The sequence below is a fragment of the Nipponia nippon genome, unplaced genomic scaffold (genome assembly GCF_047370975.1).
Source record: "Nipponia nippon isolate SJK-2023a ecotype South Korea unplaced genomic scaffold, ASM4737097v1 scaffold_4, whole genome shotgun sequence".
Classification (NCBI taxonomy): Eukaryota; Metazoa; Chordata; class Aves; order Pelecaniformes; family Threskiornithidae; genus Nipponia; species Nipponia nippon.
Genome location: NW_028262358.1, coordinates 56,391,891 through 56,412,787, shown reverse-complemented (window position 1 = coordinate 56,412,787; position 20,897 = coordinate 56,391,891). Strand labels below are relative to the sequence as shown.

The following is a 20,897-nucleotide window of genomic DNA, read 5'->3' as shown; positions in this document are numbered from 1 at the left end:
TGATTGCAAATATGTGGAAGACTAAAATTAGCTGTTGAGTTATATTTAAAGGACTTCGTGTTAATTTAACATCGGATAAGAACTGCAAGTAATATCTCTGACACTGCAATGTCCCAAATTGTCATGATTTCACCACTGTAAGACTCATTTCTAGAAGCTGAGTTCTCCTCTTATACTCAGTAAGTGCTTTTCAGTTAGACTGTATGAAGATAAGTGATGAGAGAATTGGGCCCTGATGTTCCATTGGCTTCCACTACAACTAATGACCCTGACTTGCTAGAGAGCTGTTAATTTCTGGACTGTATCTGACACCTCTCCTAATAGACTGCAATGGGGTTTTTTTGTGTGTGGTTGTACTAAATCACAGAAGGAAGACAGACTGATGCTGAGAGACCTAAAAGTGTGGGCAGAACAATTTGAAAGAGACTTAGCCCGAGCACAGGTGGCAGAAACAAGCTTACAGGAGAAATACCAGGTAAGCAGTAGGGAAAATTTTGTATGATAAGACGTTATTATCATCATTATGTGTAACATGTACTGTAGTATTTTATGCAATCTGTATATATGCGAGTCAATGTACTGTAGTTTAAAGAAATAAGGACACAAACTGTCTTTCCTTTTATTGGTGGAGGACTTATAATGTCAGCTCCAGCTTTGCTACGTAGAACAGTGCACAGATGGTTTGCCTAACACAGAGCTTTTTCTAGCAGTGTGAAGAAGGACTGTCCTAGTTAGAAGTGAGCATGTGTCTGTACAGTCCTTCCAGATCCTGCGTGATATAGCTCAGATGGGAGGTATGAAGGCTGGATGAGGTGACAGGTGGAGAGGACAGGGATAGGAGCTTCATTTTTAACCCGTCTCTCAAAGGTTAATGTCTAAATCGGCAATATAGATTTTGGCCTAAATTTTCTCCTGAAGCTCGGCTGTTGTCTAAAAGCAGCCACTGTCTGTCCCAAGTAGCATTTAATTCATTTGCTAGATTATCTGATCAATTATTATTTCCTTTCATATAGGGTTCAGGCACCTGACAACTGCAGGGGAATACAAAACTTCTACCTGTATTTCCCTGGAGGATTCTACAGTCTATTAAAACATTTAATAAAATGCATTTCAGTGACAATATACAAGTTTACTGCTACTCCTCTTTGGGAAGGATTAGGACTTCTATCAGTACAAAATTGTCATAGGTTATAACACTCCATAAATGTTGAAGAATTTCATTCTTTGACTCTGTACTACATTGATTTGATTTTCTCTTTCTGCAGTCATTTAAGCATTTCAGAGTACAATATGAGGTAAAAAGGAAGCAGATTGAACTTGTAACCCAGTCATTAAGGAAAGATGGTAAATTATCACTTGATCAAGCTATGGTGAAGCAAGCATGGGACAGAGTTTCTTCCAGGGTAAGTTGAAAATTATTATGCTATGTATTTTTTATTAAATGAAGGATGAGAATTTAAAATCATTTAGACACCTGTTTGCTATTGATTTTGTTAGGCATTAGGAAGCTGAAAATGGACCAAATTTCTAGCACTGTTGGATTATTTTGTATTTGTTTTGAGAACGTTTACTGCACTGTCATCTTTAATATTGCTCAAAGAATATGAACTTTAAGAAAAGGACTATACTTTGAGGTTTCCCTTTATTGAAAGTGTGTTAACAGTGCTTAGCCAAGTTCAAAACATTGTTGATAAAAAGAAAAGCATGCACAATGCCCCTTCAAAATGCAATATTTTAATGTAAATTGCTAGAGTTATCTGAGAAATTCTAATATAACTAAAAAAAGTTTCTGTGTAATACTGAATACTTCATCAGTAAATGAGGCTTTAATGCTATTTTTGACCTGGTTGCAACAGTGATGAATTAATATTAGTATTTGTGCCAGTAATTTTGTAATAATTGAATGAAAAATCCCAAGCAAGTTATATTGATTGTCCCAAATAAGAAGTTATTGAATCGTTATTACTCAGTGCATATTCATGAATTTTTTTTAATGTCATATATTTAACAGAGCATCTGTTTAAAAATATTCTGGAGTTTTGACATAGTTTTCATTATTTTTCACTCCCATAACTGGGATTGCCAGTAAGACGTGGTATTTTACTGCTATTTTCTCGACGCCACAGTCCTTTGAGACTCATTTGCACTTTACACATAGAAAATATGTTCAAAATAGAGATAAAATAATTTTATGCAAGAGCATGCAATAAATTACATTGGGTGGAAGAAGGTCTCATATCCCTTGCTGTGCCTATTAATTGATGAAATTCCAGATCTTTAGCTTGTCAGTTCTTCCAGTTCATATGTGGTCAGTTTTGTAACTCAGTTACCATTCTGGAAGGGAAATACATGAATCAATGAATCCTCATAGTGATTTTGTTGCCTGTGAGAATGCTGTAATTTCAGAACTAACGTGAAGCAATATTCCTAGGTTTATGTCTCAAACAAACTCTGTTATGTGGGTTTTGGTCTTACAGTATAAAGTCTGATTTTTCTGAAGATACTTGTTTGTATAATTAAGCAAGGAAGGAAGTTCAATCCTCTTACTTTTATTTCCTAGCTACTTGATTGGCACATACACCTTGATAAATCTCTTCCTGCACCTTTGGGTACCATAGGTGATTGGCTCTATAGAGCAGAGGCTGCTCTGAGGGAAGAAGTAACTGTTCAGCAAACTCATGAGGAAACGGCAAATGTAATACACCGGAAGCTTGAACAACTTAAGGTAGCTCTACATGCATTCATTCTGTGCATTATATTTCATTGTTTCCAAGGCTGTAAATGATCCATACTGTATAAAGAAAGATTATTATTTCTAGTTTCTGTGGGTGGTGTCATCTTGATAGTAGCTAAAGCTAGGTGGTTTTTAGTGATGACTTGAACTGTGATATCTGTGTATCTTACAAGCAATATTCAAAATTGTTTATGAATGTTCCTGCTTCTTCTACCTGAAAGATATCAGGTATTAATATTTTAATTGTTCCCCCATTGTAGGATTTCTGTTAGGTAAAATTCCATAGGGAGCTTATAAGTTGGGTACATTGTTCAACCAATATGAACTTATTGGGTGAAACAGGAGCGAGAGAGCAAACATACTAAGTGTGCTGATAGTCAGTGCAGGTTATACGCACTGGGGGAAAAAATAGAATGAAGTGAATTTTCATAGTGTTGTGATGACAAATAGCATGAGAAGTCTCCTTTGCTGTGGTCAACATGAAACTTTTCCGCATGGATTTAAATACCTTTGCCATTATTCTTTGGTGAGTCCAAGTTCTCATTTAAAATCAAAACTGTGAGGTCTGTGCATTTGCATAATATAGATGAGAAAAATATAGACAGAAATTGTCAGTGAGATGATAAAAGAAACTGAACAAGTAAATATGATAGAGAAAGGCAAAAGATGGTGTAGAGAAAGGCTGCACTTGTGGCATTAAGGCTGTATTTTATATTGCTTTTTTTTTCTCTATTGCTACTACTTTAAAACTTGATTGTAGTTTTATTATTTTTTGTGTTTTGGATATGGATGGGTTTTTTTTTATTAAAAAGTAATGCCATATAATGAAAAGCTGATAAGTTTCATGGTCATCTTGGAACAGCTGTGACAGACAATGATAGTTTAGCTGCAAGATCAGTTGGGTCTTCTGATTACTCTATTAGAACAGTGGCAGCTCTTCTAACTTAAGTGGTGGCTAATAAAATTTAACCAAAACAATATTAAAATCTATGAGAAAATATTATTTTCTTTCAAGGTCTAGTCTCTTGTAATGCTAAATTTCATTAACTTTCTTGGTAACATCAAATGTTTCAGGCTCCATAAGGTTTGACGTTTGTGTAAAAAAAGCAAGTCAAACACTTTTTTGCTCTTATAATGTGAACACTATAGACCTCCTTTGAAACATTCATAAGAAAAACAAGAGAATGTGCCCTGAATTGTGTTTTCTTTGCATCAGAAATGCTGTGGTGAGGGATTTCTACACGAACAAATAAACTTTGATTTAGGTTAGTCTGTGCCAGGGAAGTTTTCCCATGGGAGTGGTGTGGGGAAAGCTTCAAGAGAAGCATGGATAATTTTATGTGTTTCTGGAGTTTGTTTTGTTACTCAGATTTGCGTTGGTGAATCCTAATGTGCTGTTGGATAGTACCACAAATGCATTAGTGAGGTTTTTTTCAGTCCTTGTTTCCTAGGAAATTGTTGGGGTTTGTTTGTTATGGTTTTGTTCAGATAACATCATCGCTTTCTCTATATCTTTGGCTCATCTGACAATGGGTTATTTTAGTGAACTTCACAGCTTATGGCCATTTTAAAGCTAATACAAAATGTACCAGCTTATTTGGACCAAACCTTCAGGAAATCAGGCAAGCATTTTATTTTAGTTAATATTGCCACCAAGATCCAGAAATTAAGGACAATGTCTGTACTTGTTGAGGGGCATTTTGCAGAGCAGGATTTCACTTCATGAGAACACTGTATAAATGTTTTCATGGACTTCCAGTTGATGTTGGATGAAACTACTGGGGTTTATTTTGACATACCAGTGCATGTTAGGGGCATCCTTTTTTGTCTGGCAAGGTCTCAAATGCAGCTAGCTGAGATACTTGTTCTAAGTCTTTCCTTTATGTGAGAGTATGTTAGTCCCAGGATACCCTTAGTGGAGTTTTTGCCATAGTAAAATCAGTGCATCACTTGCATTTGGGAAAGCCTGGTTCATTTCTCTTTCACAACAAGGTGTTGGCTGAAGTGGGAAACAATGAAAATGTAGGTGGGTAGATGGGGATGGTGGGACCACTTGGTGAGCTGAGCCAGTGAATTACCATTAATTTCTGCTGTGCAAACACTGGGCGTTGACTGGGGAGAAACCCTTCTTCAGCACATAGGAATAAACAGACATCTGTGATCAATACACAAGCCTGCATTTTGTTTCCCCAGGTAAGAAAGGGGGACCTTTGTATTATTTCCTTTCCTAATAGGCTTCTGAGCATTTTGTGCCAGGAGCTGTCGGTATGCAGTAAAATACCCACTGTTCTGTGTCCTCTCAGCCGCTGGGGACTTGACGTGTTATTGTTATGGTATCTCTTCAAAGACTACTGCCAGTCATTCATTTTAATATGTAATCTCCAGGAAGCCGTTTGAAGCGGTGTTGCTTAGTTACAGTTGAAATGTGCTCTGCTGTAAGGTTTTTGCTGGTACAATTCTTATCACAGGAATACAGGTCGGGTACCACATTCTGCATTCAATCGTGTAATATAGAGGGAGCGATCCTGAAATATTTTGATGCTGAGAGAGTGAAAAGTTCACTAAATATTGAATATATACTTACATAAGGAGCTATGGATCTTCTGCCTATATATAGCGGAGTAGATTAGTTGCTGAAAATTTGAATCTATACTTAATAAAGGTTAGTATCTGTTATAAAGATGTAAAGAGTAAATTTAGCAAGGTTATGCTGTTGTGATGTTAGAGTATTCGCAGACTGCATTTCAGGGATTATTTAATACAGTTAAGAGTTCTTGTTTTGTTAAACCTTTGCAGTGTATCCTCTGTTTTAAAATCTTCCATAATTGTTAGACACAGCTTTAGCAGAGCATCTTATAAGGGGGTTCCCTATGTTAATGTTCAAGTTGATGTAAATGCTTTTGTGGTATGCATAACGTTGCATGCAAATGTGAGAGCATGATCAAATAGTTAACTACATTGAGTCATCAGTGCAGGCTTAAAATTGTGCTTATTAGTTAGATAGCCTACTGTGAGCCTTCTCTCTCTCTCTCTCTCTCTCTCTCTCTGTCTCGCTCTTCCCTCCCCCCCCCCCCCCCCCCGCCCCCCCATTCTCTCAATCTCTCTCTCTTTCTTAAAATCAAATCAGGATCTGCTGAAAAACATAGATGGTCACAAAAAGGCATTCCATGAGATCCACGGGGCCAGATCTGTTAACGGAGTGCCTATTCCACCTGACCAGTTAGAGGATATGGCAGAGAGGTAAGGCTTTCAATCTGAAATAAAAACCCTCCGTGAATGAAAGGGAACCTGTTTGCTATTTAATCTGTTCATGTAGAAATCACTGTCTAGTTATGTTTCTCAGTGGCAAGCATGACAAAATTGGAAAGAAAAACCTTCTAGAATATCCATTAAAATATACCAAAAAGCCTGATGCATTAAAGATTGATGAGAATCAAAATAAGTTATGGTTTTGGAAGGGAATACTTTTTTACATTGATCCTGTTATTACTTGTCCCTGGAAGAAATGTTATGTAACAACAGCCAGGATGCATGTGAAAAAAGAAAAGAAAAATGACTTTGCAAAACTTAGTAACAGATGTAAACTGATGATTTCTGTGAATAAACAGAACTGTAATTAATTTGCTATTCAAAAGCAGTCATCAGAATGATCATCAAGCATAATTAAATGTTTGTAGACTCTGAATTAGGTGAAAGATTAGAAAAATATCTGAACTGTAACTAAAGCTTTCAGTCTTTCCTGCAAAAATGAATATTGCTGTATTTTACTACAGTGTGATTCATTTTATAGGTTTAATTTTGTTGTCTCTTCATCTGAGCTCCATCTGTTGAAGATGGAGTTTCTGGAACTGAAGTACCGTCTACTGTCACTCATAGTCCTTGCAGAATCAAAGTTAAAATCATGGATTATCAAATACGGAAGGCGAGAGTCGGTGGAACTACTTCTTCAAAATTATATTGTAAGTAAGTTAGGATTGTCATCTTCTTTTTATAATTATTTTTGAAATATTCTTATTTAAGATTGCTGCAAATGAATAAAAGAACAGAAACAGAAATGAGACTTCCAGTCATCAACTTTATGACTGCATTCTTATGGAATATCTTTTCAGAGGTGAATGTGTCTTCCCCATAGAGGAACTTTAGTCAAAAGGCTAAAAATAAAAATGATTCTCTTTGCACAATCTCTTCAAAAACAGAAATAGTGTCCCAGCTGCTAACTGTCTGACCATCAACTTACCAGGCATATCTGGAGGCTCCAAATCCTAGATTTTTACTGACCTTAAATATCAATACCAAAGAACTTAATTTCATCTTCTTTTACAACTGCATAAATGCACTTTATAGTGACTATACACAGATTAAGTGTAGAGATAGAAGACATTTTTGGCATGCAGTACCCCACAGTACTTTTTTTTTTGAGTCCTCCAAATGAAACAAAAAAAAAAAAGTTATGCCACCTCTGTGTACTTGTTCAATATACTATACTGATAGGGGAGTCATTTTATTGTTTTAAAGAATGTTTTTTCTTCTCCTGCTCAGTGTTAGTATATTGAACTCATTATTTCTATTCTGGGAAGAGATTGCTCCAGCTCTACATCATCCATATATCATGTTAAGAAAAAGAGGCTATTGACTTACAAATGCTCATTGAAATGTTCCCTTTCAGTCTTATGCTGCTGTATCTTGTTAAATCCACACTTGCAGTGCCAAGTGGCTAGTAGAACAGTACCACAGGTGCACTTCTACATTAGAGCGTGAGGGATTCTTTCAAAAGCAGGGCTGGGCTAAATACTTTTCCCCCCCCTTCTATTAAATCCATATGAGGAAAATTCCACAGGAAAATTCACTTTGGAAAGAATTCATACAGTTATAGAAACATTCAGAGCCAGGACACTGTGTAGAGAAAGTTACTGATGTCCCTACAGCCTGATAGTTTTTATTGCTTTGGAAGAAAACTTCAAACCCAATGAAGTTCCTCTACGAAGTGACAACTGAAGACCTGTTCACACTTTTCCCTTTCTATGTTTAAACTTTAGCAGTTAGAGACACATAAAAGTTCAGGAGTTAAGCCTTGTTTTAAACAAGCTTTGCAAAATTCAGATGGTTATTTAAAACATCTTTTGTTTATTGTTATATGTTATTTAAAACATAGTTTGCTAGAGTGATGTGCAATAGCTAGGAGTTATAGTCCATTTGTATACTCTGTAAGGCTATTGCAAAAACTACTAAAAGTTGGCAAGGGAAATAATGAGGAAGTGGATAGCTTGACTTTTGGATTATTATTTTGTATCACTTTCTTATTTTTTGCTTTAAAATGAACATTAAGTGGTGAATTTGTATGTTATTTGCGATTGCCTCAATTATTCTTGTGCTTCAGACCACTAACGCTGAGACGGTCGCTAGGGGAAAGAAAATTCCTCCTTGCATTGTTTATGAAACCGCATCACATCAAAATGAAGATATTGGGACAAGAAGATAAATAGAGCTCAGTTTAATTCCTGATGACCTTGATTTCTGCCTCCTTCCAGGTGTCCAGTGATAGAAAGAGACTTTATTTGCTTTGGCTTACCTGGGAGCAATTTCCTAGGACCAAGAGCCAAGTGTTACTCTTCCAGTAAATTAGGAGTCTTACGTAGGAAAGCTGTAGTCACTACCTTATAGTCAGTGACTATATTAGTAGGAGACAAAAATGTAAGTTTGTTTGTCTGCCAAAGCAGACTGAGCAATGTCAGCATTCTAGGAACATGCATAGTTAAGATCTGGATAGAACATATGCATGGAAAATGTTTATGTACTGTAGCTGAAAAATAAAAGCAGTGGTTGTTACTTTATCCCATCTTCTTTTCACCTGTCTGTCATATATCAGAAGTAAAGGTGAACATGAATTGTACACCATCAACCTGAAGAATATACTGTACCAAAGTCTCATCTGTAATGGGGATACGATACTGGGTACAGTTATCCATGGATTTTAACCCACAGAACTGTGTTTTGGCATTGCTGTATTAGTACTTTTTTAGCACCGTATGCTATACGGATTTGGGAAAAGCTACATATTTTCTCTAAGGGATCTTATCAGATGGGAGACAATCAGTAAAATGTCTATATTTAATTTTTGAAAATATTTCCAATTGCTCTTGAGATCAGTATTATATAAGTAGTTTGATACAGTCTTTTACTTTCTGATATGAAGTCTTGCAGTTTTTGGTTTGGAGCAAAATGTCTGTGTGTATGGGTTTGGCAAAAGTGAAGGTCAGGAGTTTATCACATAATTCATGGTAGAGCATGTAGTTCTTTATACATGCCAGATTTTATTTTAACAGTAGAGCAGAGAAAAATTCTGATTGTCCTTGACTTCTAGTTTCCTTGGTTATAAACACATTTCTAAATTACGTACTAGATAACTGTGGTGATTTGACATAGCGACTGTAAAAGGTTTTAAAATAGAAGATTTTTAGATATATACTGGCAGGCAGATTAATTTTTAAAACTGTTTTTCATGTTTATATAATGTGGGTTGATGAATACATGAAATCAAATTCTCCTCTTTAAAGTACATTGAACTTTGACCTCATTTGAAACCTGGTTTTACCAAAATCACACTAGTACACATAGAATTTTGTCTATTCTGACATTCCAAAGCTTGGGTAGACATATGTGACATGTACTTGCCTTAATTTTGTAGATCTGTAACTGAGGAGGCATGGGAGGTACTATAAGTTATAAAACCATTCCAAAACTCTAGATAAGTACATTAGGAAAGGCAATATAAAAGCCCTGTAAAAAAGCAAGTTTATCTCCCTTTTTTAACAGTGGTAATGCAAGATATAATGTGCTTGCATAATATAGAGATATAATTATATATTGCACTTAAAGAAAGTAACATTTCTGAATGACATTTAAAAAAAAGTCAGTGTCATTTGCCATAAGGGATAAAGAGACATAAATGATAAAGAGCCATAACTTTGTGACCAAAATATTTCCAGATAAATTATTCATTGCTCTATAACACTTTACACAGCTAAAACATCGCTCACAAAGGCAAAGCGCTGTGTCACACTTAGGAAAAGCAGCATCTCTTTGTGCAGTGTTTCCTTAATCTTATTTTTACTAATTATAAAGAAGGTAAAGGAAAACTGAAGGATAAGTCAAATGACTTTCATCTCTTACAGTGAAACCTGACTTTTGGCAAAGGCTTAATACAGGAACAATTTTTAAAGTTTAACTGGATTTGATTTTTGTGGTGACCTATATGGATGAAATTTTCTCTTCTACTAAAATGAATCAACTTAGATTTCAGTGTAAAAAAAATTCCATTAAATAACTTTTAAGTTAATTGCTAAGTTTCTGCACATTCAAAGTATCATATGCTAGTGAGTTTCGTCGAGTCAGCAACTAGCAGACTAACTAAGAACATATTAAATAATCTTTCCATACGCAAAGTAAATAAACTGCGTTTGTAAAGGGAGACTCTGCTGTACCATTAATTTGAAAAGGTGAAATTTGTATAGTATTTTATAATGATGATAATTTAAATATTATTTTATAATGATGAAAAAAATGAATGGAGAAATAATAAAGTTAAAAGTTATCATCACTGTCCTGATGTAATTTCATGGAAATTATCCTCATTCTTAATATCTGTCTTTATTTTGTCTGTTGTAATTTTTTTTCTTTTCAGTCTGTTATTGAAAATAGTAAGTTCTTTGAGCAATATGAAGTTACTTACCAGATCTTGAAAACAGCAGCTGAAATGTATGCCAAAGCAAATGGCTCAGGTAAGTGCCTGTGTTTCTTTTGTCATGGGGACACCATTTTAATCTCTTTAGACATAGTATCCTCTAAAAAGATCTCCTAATATTTGTTTCTTCATGCAGCAGAGCTGTACAGCAGCTGCAGTTCACCAGAGAAGCCACAGCCTCTGGTAGCAATTTCACATATTCTCTAGCATGAAGCCAGCTGGTACAGAGCAGCCTGCTCTCCTGCTAAGTTTTCTTAATCTCCAGAAGAAAGTGGTCATGTTCAGATTTCCTGACAGGAGAAGTCCATGGTCTATGCTAACTTCTGGATTGTTTCAGTGTTGTTGATTTGGGCCAAAAGTGCCAGAGACCAAATTAGGAGTAGAGAAGATCATGTTCTGGTGCCTGGAAATGGTCCCTGGCTTGGCTTCATTTACTAGAAAAAGACAAATAGAGAGCTGGCCCCAGTATTGTTGTAGTAGCAAAAGTATCCTGATTTGTTGAAGATTCTTCAGTAACTGTGAAAACCTATAAGAGGAACCAAAATGATAGTTGAAGTATGGATATATATGAGAAAACTGTGTGGCTGATTCAACAGCTGCCTCCTGTAATTCCTGGACACTGCTGAGTTCAGTGAGAATGCATGAGGGCAATATTTGACCTAGATAGTTACAGACATGAGATCTCTTTAATCTCTGCTGAGAAGATAACACAATGTCAGTGGTGGATTGCTGTAGCTACTAAAGTGGTTAGCAGATGTGGAGAGAAAATGGATATCTCTTTTTGTTGTGAAATTTAAGTTGATGGTGGTGACACTAAACTTTTACAAATTAAACATTTTTACAAGGTATTCTTACAAAGAATAAAATTAATAGATTTATTCAATGCAATTAAAAAAATCCAATAACAAATTTTTTTCTAAAGGGCGGCTACTAACTTATATGAATTCAGAAAAAGCAGTGCAAATTAGAGGACACCTTAGCTAAAAAGTTTATTAAATTATCTATATTCTGCTTGTTTTATGAAGTCTCAGGATTTGCGTGGGTCCTTTTTCTTCGCTCTGTTTGTTTCTTCTGGAATGAGGACACATTTGTTCCTTTATTGCCATGAGGAAAATACTAAAAATTAGCAAAAATTAGCAGCAGTTAGGTTTTAAAGTTGGTGGAAGGAAGATCAGAATTTCATTCAGTACTTTTCAATGCAGACATAATATGTGTTTGTACATTATACATCTCTATTATTTTCTGCTTTTTTAAGGAAACTTTCTCTCTTGTTTTCCTTTATTACAGATTAGAAATTAACACCCCACTGAATATGCAGTGTGACTGCTTTAATATAGCACTCATTTTATGTACTTTCCTTAGTCTTTAATTTCTCAGGTTTAATTTCTCAGTATAATTTTGCATTAAAATTGGGCTGTGAACTGAGCATATGTATATAAAAGCCTACTGAAATAGAAGTTGCAGTAAAATATAATTCTCTGATGAGAATAGATAAGCATAACATAAAATTAAGCTTTACAGAAATAATAATGAACGAAAATAATCAATGTCTTTCCTGTATATCAGTGGAAGAAGTTGAGAATGTGATGAAATTCATGAATGAAACAACAGCACAGTGGAGGAACCTCTCGGTAGAGGTGAGAAGTGTAAGAAGTATGTTGGAAGAAGTAATTGCTAATTGGGACAGATACAGCAGCACTGTGGCAGGTCTACAAGCTTGGCTGGAAGATGCTGAAAAAATGCTGAATCAGCCTGAACATTCTAAAAAGGTATGCGCCAACAGCATATGTGTCTGGCTATTTTGTAAATTATGAAACGTGGGATATATTTTTGCATTTGCTTAAGTTGTTTTACAAAATGCCATACAAGAGGGAGAGACTTTTTCAGTTTCTGCCATACTGTCTACATTCATCATAGGTGTTTCAATGTTTGCATGTATAGCACATACAGACATATGCATATATACATGCAGTGAAGGAAGGCATCATCTGTGATAACATGGTTAGAGGCATCTTTGACATGAATATAGGGCAGCAGTATTGCTCAGAGATAGGAATGTTACATGATTCACTCAAAGGCAAATACAGCTCTTAACACCAAAGTGCATAGTCGTGTGCTGCATATAAAGACACTTAAAGAAAATTATTTTTTCCACTGATTTTTCTACCATATAGATGACAGATTTCAATATTAGTTGCCTTCACAAGACAACATTATTAGTATGTGTTGTTGTGTTTGATGGGTAAGTAATTTATCCATTTCCCTGGCATTTTAGAAATCTTTTAGACAGTTCTTTTTGGGGACCTGCAGTCATAAAGATAGTTTTGCTGTATTTTTTTTTTTTCTGTTCTAATATTAGAGTACTGAAGCACTAAGATTTGTGTTTGTGAAACTTCAGTAATGATCCAGATTGACCTGAATAATAGTGCATTTAATAGGTGCTACATTTTCACCCAATCCGAGCGTAGCAGCTACACAGCTCTGAACACCAAAGTATGGTCTTAATAGGTTGTAATATGTCAAACTGACATCAGGTCAGGAATGAGCATTTCATGTTACATGACAGAACAGTATAATTTTTGGTAAAAGTTTGTTAGTTTAAATTGATGTAAAAGAATGGAATACACTTTTCAAATAAAAATAAACCTGTGAAAATGATTCAATAGTGTGGCACAATATAAATACCAACAGTTATTATTACTGAGCAGGAAGGATGACCTCAGCTGATCAGGTTCATCTTAGCTCCTTGTGTATGTTTTGCCTAAGTAACTTGGCAGTGATTAAAATGAAATATTCTTATATCCACATATATGAATAAAATTAAAATATTTACTTCGGTGATCAGTTTTACAACTTTACCTTTAAAGATTTTCAAAGCAGAAATCTGAACATATCCATACAGTATATACTTGCTTCTGATTTCTAACCTAAATCCAACAAGTACTTACCGCTCTGATATATGAAGAGTTTCAAAAAGCCTTCTTGAAAACCTTAGATGTGAAAGCATTATTCTTCCCAAAATGCTAATTTCTTCTTAAAATTATATTGGCTCAAAGCTGTTAAAGATTACTGAGAGGTAACATAATCCGCCTGTAGACTAAGATACATATTTTAAATGTTACTTGTACTATTAATGTTGAATCTAGCACTCCACAGCAGTTACGTTTAGTTATATAGTTCCAAGAATAGTTCTGATCTAGCAGTTTTAATATTTGGTTATTAAAACCAAAAGCAATACTTATATTGGTTTGTACAATTAATAGTCATACAGCCATCAGCACAAGAGTCTGGAATCCCAGATGAAAGATGATAACTATTGCTTGGAACATGGCATAAAACTTTTTAAACATTTCCAAGTATCTGTTCTGTAAAACCACAAACATATCAGTAATATGATACAAAGATTTAATTGATGCTCATTGGAAAATTACCTGCATTACTGAAACCCACCATATTCTATCCTAATCAAAGACCATAGTAGCCGCTTCCCATGTTGTCATGGTTTCTTCTTCTTTCTATTGTCTCTGTATGATTTCAAGAACAGCAAGTACCACTGTTCTTTTTGCAAAAGAAAGTGGCTTGTTGGCTTTCTCATTGGTTAGTGTTTTCAGAAGCCTTATTGTGAACCTGTAGCACAGAAGATCTTGCAAAAAAGATCAGTTTGTGCTTGGATTTTTCTGCCGCAAAGTACTAGAAAAAATTTAACAGTAAATGTGTTAAGGAACAAACTGTTCCTTCTACAACTCCTTTATTTACTTGCAGTACCTCTTAACCACTTCCCATCATAACCCTGTTGTAGCCACGCTCTCCCACACCTTTCTCCGACAGCTGTATCCAAAGGGTATCAGAGGGCTTCTAGATCTCATGCGGCGACTTCCTTAAAAAGAGCTGCATTGTTTTAATTGAGAATGAGGTGAGGTTCACAGTACCTTCCCAACTTATCCATATTTTACACGTGCTTTAGGTTGGCTTCTGAAATGGGGAGACTGTCCAGCAGGGTCTGAGGCAGGTAATGGCTAGCGGGAATAAGTGTGTGGGAGCAAGGACACGAGTAGTTTACTCCATGTGCTTTTTCCTTCTTGACCTCTAGTAAGCCTGACCATTGGAGAACTGACCAGTGCCAGATTCAGTAGACTTAATTTCTTTTGGATGTGGTCACAGAAGGTAGCCTTTGCACAAAGCACAGGTTGTGCTCCACTGCGAGCAGAAGATTCAAACTGCACATTTAATGAGATGATTAAGGTTATTCACTGATACATCAGTACAGAACACCTGTACTCTACTGATCTCAGCTTTAGGAATTTAAAACACTGTATGTTGTTCAATTCTCTCTTCAACAAATTTGAGCAGTATACATCCATTTGACATTTTATTTTGGTTGTATCAGAACTGTTTTTACATGTGGATGAGTTCTGACAAGCATAAGCTATAAAGTTTCAGAACTGTAGCTCTGAAACTTGGTATGACTGCCAGTACAGCTGGACAGGACTTTTCCACATCTACCCCTGAGCAAAGGATTGCATGGCACTGTCACTGTCAGATGAGCAGTCTTGGAATTATAGGGTAGATAATATAGGAATTATAGGGTAGACAGTCATAAATAAAATGAGTCAGTCCCCCTTCCTTTGTCCTGAGGACCAAGTGGCATGGTTCAGCTTGCATCCTTGTGGCTAGTCTTTCTCCCCTGGAAGAAGGTGGCCTCGTGATTCAGTCTGTTGGGAACAGTCCTTGCCATGTGCCATCCATTGAATTGTGCATTGTTTGGGAGCAGGGGAGCAGGGACAAACCAAAACCATGTCAGAGAAGATGTGGACAATCATGGGACAGTGATTGAGTTCTGTTTTGTTTACTGGTATAGCTGTAGTCATAGTGCCTGGAGATATCTGCCTTAGGAACAATTGCCCATCCTTTTGAAGAGCAAAAAGGAAAGGAGGGAGCTGATCTTTGTCTTCTCTACCAATTTATGTGTGTGTACCTGCCTACAAGATGCACAGAAGCATTTGGCCCTATGGCTGGGCTATTTAGGCTGTCTCACTGGAACAGGGGAGAAAATCAGTGACAACCATCCCTTTCCCCTCTCCACTCACCTACTCTGAGACAGAAAGAAGCAGTGTTAAAGAATCAGTCTTCTCAGGTCTTCTGGGATGCCAGACCCTGGAAAGCTGCATATGGTTCACAGTAATGGAAGAATCTCTCTACAGTCTGTATGTGGCCCAGGTTACTATCAGCCCATACTGTTTCAAGACAAGACAGAAATTAGATGAGCCAGTGTTTTCAATTATGGAGCATTCTCTTAAGGAGGAGTTCCATTAGTTTAACTGAAGCTACTCACTGGAGTAAAATGAGCTGTAAGTAAACTGGTGGTAATTTTTAATTCCATAGGTTACGTTCACAGACATTAAAATTCTATTATGGCATATCTGATATGAAGAGCTTCAGAGGATAATTGTTCAAAGAATTTTATCAAGCCATTAGCTGCTGATTAAATTTTAGTTTCATGATTTAAGACAAAGTCGAACTGAAAAGGTTTTGGAAAGGTGTTTTCCTTTTCTTCTTCAGGATTTCTTCCGGCACTTACCTCATTGGATCCAACAGCACACAGCCATGAATGATGCTGGTAATTTTCTTATTGAAACGTGTGATGAGACCATTTCCAGAGACCTTAAACAGCAGCTTCTGCTACTAAATGGAAGATGGAGAGAGTTGTTTATGCAAGTTAAGCAGGTATGTGTTTTTGCTGTTGTTACTTTTAAATGTTTACTTTGTTATTGCCATGCAAGCCAGACAGATTTGCCCCACTTAGTAGGACCACAGGACAATTTACTAAAGTGCGTAACTGTTCATAATTATTTAAATTAGAAATGAATCCCTGACAGCAGTTTATCTTAGTGGGGCTTTTCCTTTGTTTATCTTTTTGGTTATACAGCTTTTTATTTTTATTTTTGGACATTTTCAGCTAGTATAAGCTGCAGTTTTTCTTTATGGTCTCCTGTCTTGATACAGTGAATGTTATTTATGCATATCCTCTACTGCTCTTCGAAGAAAATGATTGGTTTTTGGTAGCTATTGTTATTGTAAAAGCTCTGTAAAACTAAATAATGCAAATGGTGAAAGTGAATATTTTTACTACTCTTTAATGAAAGCTGCATTCAATTATTGTACTGCAACCATAAGCAGGTACAATGCAAGTTAATTAACTAAATGTTTTCCCCAAATCGGTCAGATTATCTCTATCTTGCGTACAAGGAGGCACTGATAGTAAATGAAAAAACTACCCTTTATCTCATGGAAGAGATTCAACTGAATGGAATAGAATTGTTGTTTCTGTATTTGCTCTTTAAAAAGCAAAGAGAAGACCTGAGCTAAATTACACAGAAGTATTTCACACCTCATAAACACATTAGAAAATATCTTTGCTATAGTCAATACACATCTAATGTTATTTTCCCCTTCCAGTGATTTCAAATAACAGTTGCCTATTTGAAGATGCTGGATCTATTTTCTTTACTGGCATGATTATTTCCACTGCAGTCAAGTTAAATGGAAAAGCAAATAGCGATCGCCCCTTTTTTATTGTAACTTTTACAAACTGTTGACTAGAATGTTCTCAAGCTTTATTTGCTGATGATACTTAGGTTGATTCACTGTGGAAACAGTAATGCCCAGGATGTAAATGTCTCTTCCCCTACTTAGGCAGCTTCTTGCATGTGCTGGCTGTATAGTTTTTCTCACTGGCCTTTCACCATTTCTGTCATACAACTCTTTCCGCTTTCTAAGACCTCTGTTTCCCCTTCCTCCATCCAGCAGTTCTTTTATTGAAATGTCCCTTATCCTTCAGCTTTTCTAGGCTTTTTGTATTCTATTCTCTTTGCTGAATTTTCAAAATTGATACTATAGGTAATGAGAAATGAATTGAAATTTTGATTCTAGGTTAGAAACAAATGAGAGTCTGGTGTTCTCCAAATGATCCAAACCTTAAAAAAGGCTGACCTCCCGTATGAATGTTGTTCTGTTTAGTATCAGCACTATTGAAACTAATGCAGATGACTAGTGTCTAACTAATTTAAAATCTTAGTTTCCATTATTTTGTATTTTTTAATACAATTTTTCCAGCAAACAATTGCACTGAAAACATGCTAATTCTCTTAAGTCATTACTTAATTGCCAGATATCTCATTTGGGGTGGTTATTTTTTCGTTTGTTTCTTTTTACTTTACATTTTTTTAGTATGCTCGAGCAGATGAACTGGACAAAATGAAGAAGGAATACTTGGATGGTGTTGCCCACTTAACAGCTTTTATTGATGGTAGCAATAGGAAATTTTCAGTCCCTGTAGAAGTGTCCTTCCTTGATGTCAAAATGTTTGTACAAGATTTAGAAGTAAGTGTCTTTCTTCCATTCCTTTCTTTCTCCTTCATAAGAGAGAAACTTGTAACTATTTAAATCTGAAAGCACAAGATTATTTTAGTATACATTTCCATTATTTTTTTTTTTAATCAGTGATGCTTTTTTGTATAATTTCTGCTATAACTAATATAAATAATTGTATTCTATGAGTGACATTTCTAGAGCACATTTCCAAAACACTGTCCCACTGGATATTTCTTTCTGTGTAGTTTCAAATCACATTCAGGTGAGCTGACTGATACCCTTTGGCACAGTTTTCATGCATTTGAAATATGATCTAGTATTCCTTAAAATCAGCAATTAAAACAATTGACAATTGGCATATAAATCTTTTATCTCTGGAGAACAGACTTGTATCTCCCATGAATGCATAAATGCTGCCGTTGAAATATTTTTTGAAACATTTGTTTCAGAATATTAAGCAGAAATTGCCTGCGATGGAAGCTCAGTACAAAATGGTTACTAGAACAGCGCAACTTGTTACGAAAGAAGTTTCCCAAGAGGAAGTGAATGAAGTGCTTGGAACTTTGACAAGGATCAAAGAGCAGCTGAGCAAGGTTGCAGAATACTTTTTCTACTACACATGTTGTTGACTGTTATACTAGTAAATAGTAAGCTCCCCTACATAAATGCTTAAATATATGCATTTGAGCAAATATAGAGTTATAGTAACAATAGATAGATTCAGAGTGGAGAAAATGTTACTTCTTTTAGACTTTAGGACTACCATCCTTAAATTTAACATTCCTTTCTTTAAGTAATATTGGATTGATCTATCTTTAAATAGGCAGGTAGCAACTACGTAAACCCACAATGCAGAGGAAGCTGCTGTTTATTGAATTTTACAACTTTTTTAATAATTATTTTTCTTTAAAATGGCCAAAAGGTTAAGGAGTATTCCTGTGCCCTGCTGTATGAATGCCAGCATCTGCTGTCTCCACTGGAAGAACTGGAGAAACAAATCACACATTTTTATGAATCTCTTGAAAAAGTCAATGAAATAATTTCTATCCTGGATCCTGAAGCACAACCTACAACTGTTCTTAAACAAAAAGCCCAAGTAAGTTTCAAAAACATCTTACAAAGATCTGCTGCCTCTGAGTATTTACAGTTAGCTTTCTAGGAATTTGGACTGCAACTCGGTAAGCTGAGCAAATGATTCTTCATATTCAGGCAACAAACATAGCCTATCCTAAAGTCAGCTAGGCATAAACATAGAAAGATTGAAACTTGTGTTCCCTCCTAGTGCCCGTGGTGTATTGATCAGATGGTGTTCTGATGTAACAGAAATACATTGGATATTTTATTAAGCAGATGAAATAACATGATCAGGAACTTCCCTAGGTTTTCTTGGACAATTATGGAAGTTTCTTAGAAGTCTGGAAGTGGTTTCTTTGAAGTGCATTGTAGTAGAACATTTTCTACCTGAACAATAAATGTTTCGTTCTGGATGAATTCAGAGCTAGTCAGAACTCACTTCAGAAAGTAACTGAAAATATGAGGATCCTGCATAGGAATTGGCGTTTATCCTTGTGTGTGAGTGGTATCTAGCCTAGAAATAGTCCCTCAAAATTGATGTACATATTTCATTAGGGTCAGATTTGACAGGTAATGTAAATACATGGATTTTTTTATGGGAAATGGAAAGTCTTTCAAAGCCATTTAGAGTCCCTTGGGAAAAAAAAAAAAAAAAAAAAAAAAAACGGAACAAAGAAATCTAATTTCGTGTGTGTGTGTATTTGTGTGTGTGTGTGTGTGTATAAAAATTAGTTCAAGCCTATAACAACTCTGGAGATTGGCCCAATAATTCAACAAGAAGGGCGTTCTCTTCAGTGACTTCAAGCTTTGATTGTATTTCAGTAGAAAATGATCTGGTGAGCTTGAATCAAGCCAGTCCATTTATGCTCCTGAGTAAATTCTCCTCTGTTTATGAACACCAGCTGAGTCATGTGTCCAACCTGCAGGTTAAGGAGCAGCTCATAAGAGTTCTCCTTTCTTCTGCTTCTGAACATTAACCTGCCCTAGAATGTCACAATAAAAAGGCATGTTTCTTCTGCAGTTATGTGCCAATCTCCTTAGTTATATGGAGGGTTCTGCTTTCTACTGATCAGAGAGTAAACAAAGATTTGTGCTGAGGAATACAGTGTTCCTTCAATAGCAGAACAGTTTCCTCACCACAATTTTTTTTTAAACCTTTTTTTCAGCCTGTGCAACTTCATGCATATTTTCTTTTCTTCTATCTCTTTTTTTTTTTTTTTTTAAGTGTAACTCTCATTACTTAATGCCATTTGTGATGAAATTTGAATTCCAATAGCTGACATGAAAAGTTAATTTGCTGAAAGGCAAGAAAGGTTAACATCTCAACCTGCCACTGAGAGTTGTCATTCTTATGTCTATTGTTTCCACTGCTGCTTACTTACAATTATACAATAAATATAGACATCCCATAAATTACCTCACAGGATAATGTATTGACCTGCATTCTCTAAAACTACCCAAAAGACTTGGGTACGTGTGTGTGTCTTTTTTTATAGATAGCTAGAGCTCTATTTGGGTACAGGACTCTGCATACAAGGATAAAGTTGCGTGGCTGTGTTATTCCATATAACATTTTGTGTAGACTGTTTGTCATGGCGCTTCAACCTCATCCCTTTTGTTCTTATTGTCAAAAAATATTTTCCTGTTATTTTGCCAAACTTTTCTCTCCTTTGTTCCTGGCCAGGGTGGATATATGTTTTTTTCTTTCAGGATTTGGTAGCTTATCAAGAAAACTGCAAGAAAGATTTGTCCCTGATTGAGAGAAATAGTCAGAGTATCCTGCAGTGTGTGTCTTCGAGTGAAGTATTACAGCATTTCCACCAGTCAACATTTCAGAAGAAAGTTACACAAGTTCAGCTTACTTTTCAGGTAATTCTGTTATACCTTGGTGCATATTTTTGAAAGCTTGTTCATATGCAGCTGATCCATCCTGATGTATCTCCATTTCATTAGTCTGTAGCTACTGTCATAGAGAGC

The 20,897-nt window shown here is 35.8% G+C and overlaps 1 protein-coding gene across 15 annotated transcripts in view; it reads left to right on the top strand.

Moving 5' to 3' along the window:
* SYNE1 (spectrin repeat containing nuclear envelope protein 1) overlaps nucleotides 1-20,897 on the top strand; it is a 320,818-nt gene that overhangs the window by 89,668 nt on the left and 210,253 nt on the right. For all 15 annotated transcript variants that reach the window (XM_087773936.1, XM_087773951.1, XM_087773949.1 and 12 more), the window contains 12 exons: nucleotides 368-475; nucleotides 1,266-1,403; nucleotides 2,561-2,725; nucleotides 5,862-5,974; nucleotides 6,525-6,693; nucleotides 10,416-10,512; nucleotides 12,042-12,244; nucleotides 16,035-16,199; nucleotides 17,703-17,855; nucleotides 18,296-18,439; nucleotides 18,769-18,942; nucleotides 20,631-20,789. In XM_087773936.1, coding sequence (XP_087630062.1) covers nucleotides 368-475; nucleotides 1,266-1,403; nucleotides 2,561-2,725; nucleotides 5,862-5,974; nucleotides 6,525-6,693; nucleotides 10,416-10,512; nucleotides 12,042-12,244; nucleotides 16,035-16,199; nucleotides 17,703-17,855; nucleotides 18,296-18,439; nucleotides 18,769-18,942; nucleotides 20,631-20,789 — 1,788 coding nt within the window. The remainder of the gene's footprint in view (nucleotides 1-367; nucleotides 476-1,265; nucleotides 1,404-2,560; nucleotides 2,726-5,861; nucleotides 5,975-6,524; nucleotides 6,694-10,415; nucleotides 10,513-12,041; nucleotides 12,245-16,034; nucleotides 16,200-17,702; nucleotides 17,856-18,295; nucleotides 18,440-18,768; nucleotides 18,943-20,630; nucleotides 20,790-20,897) is intronic.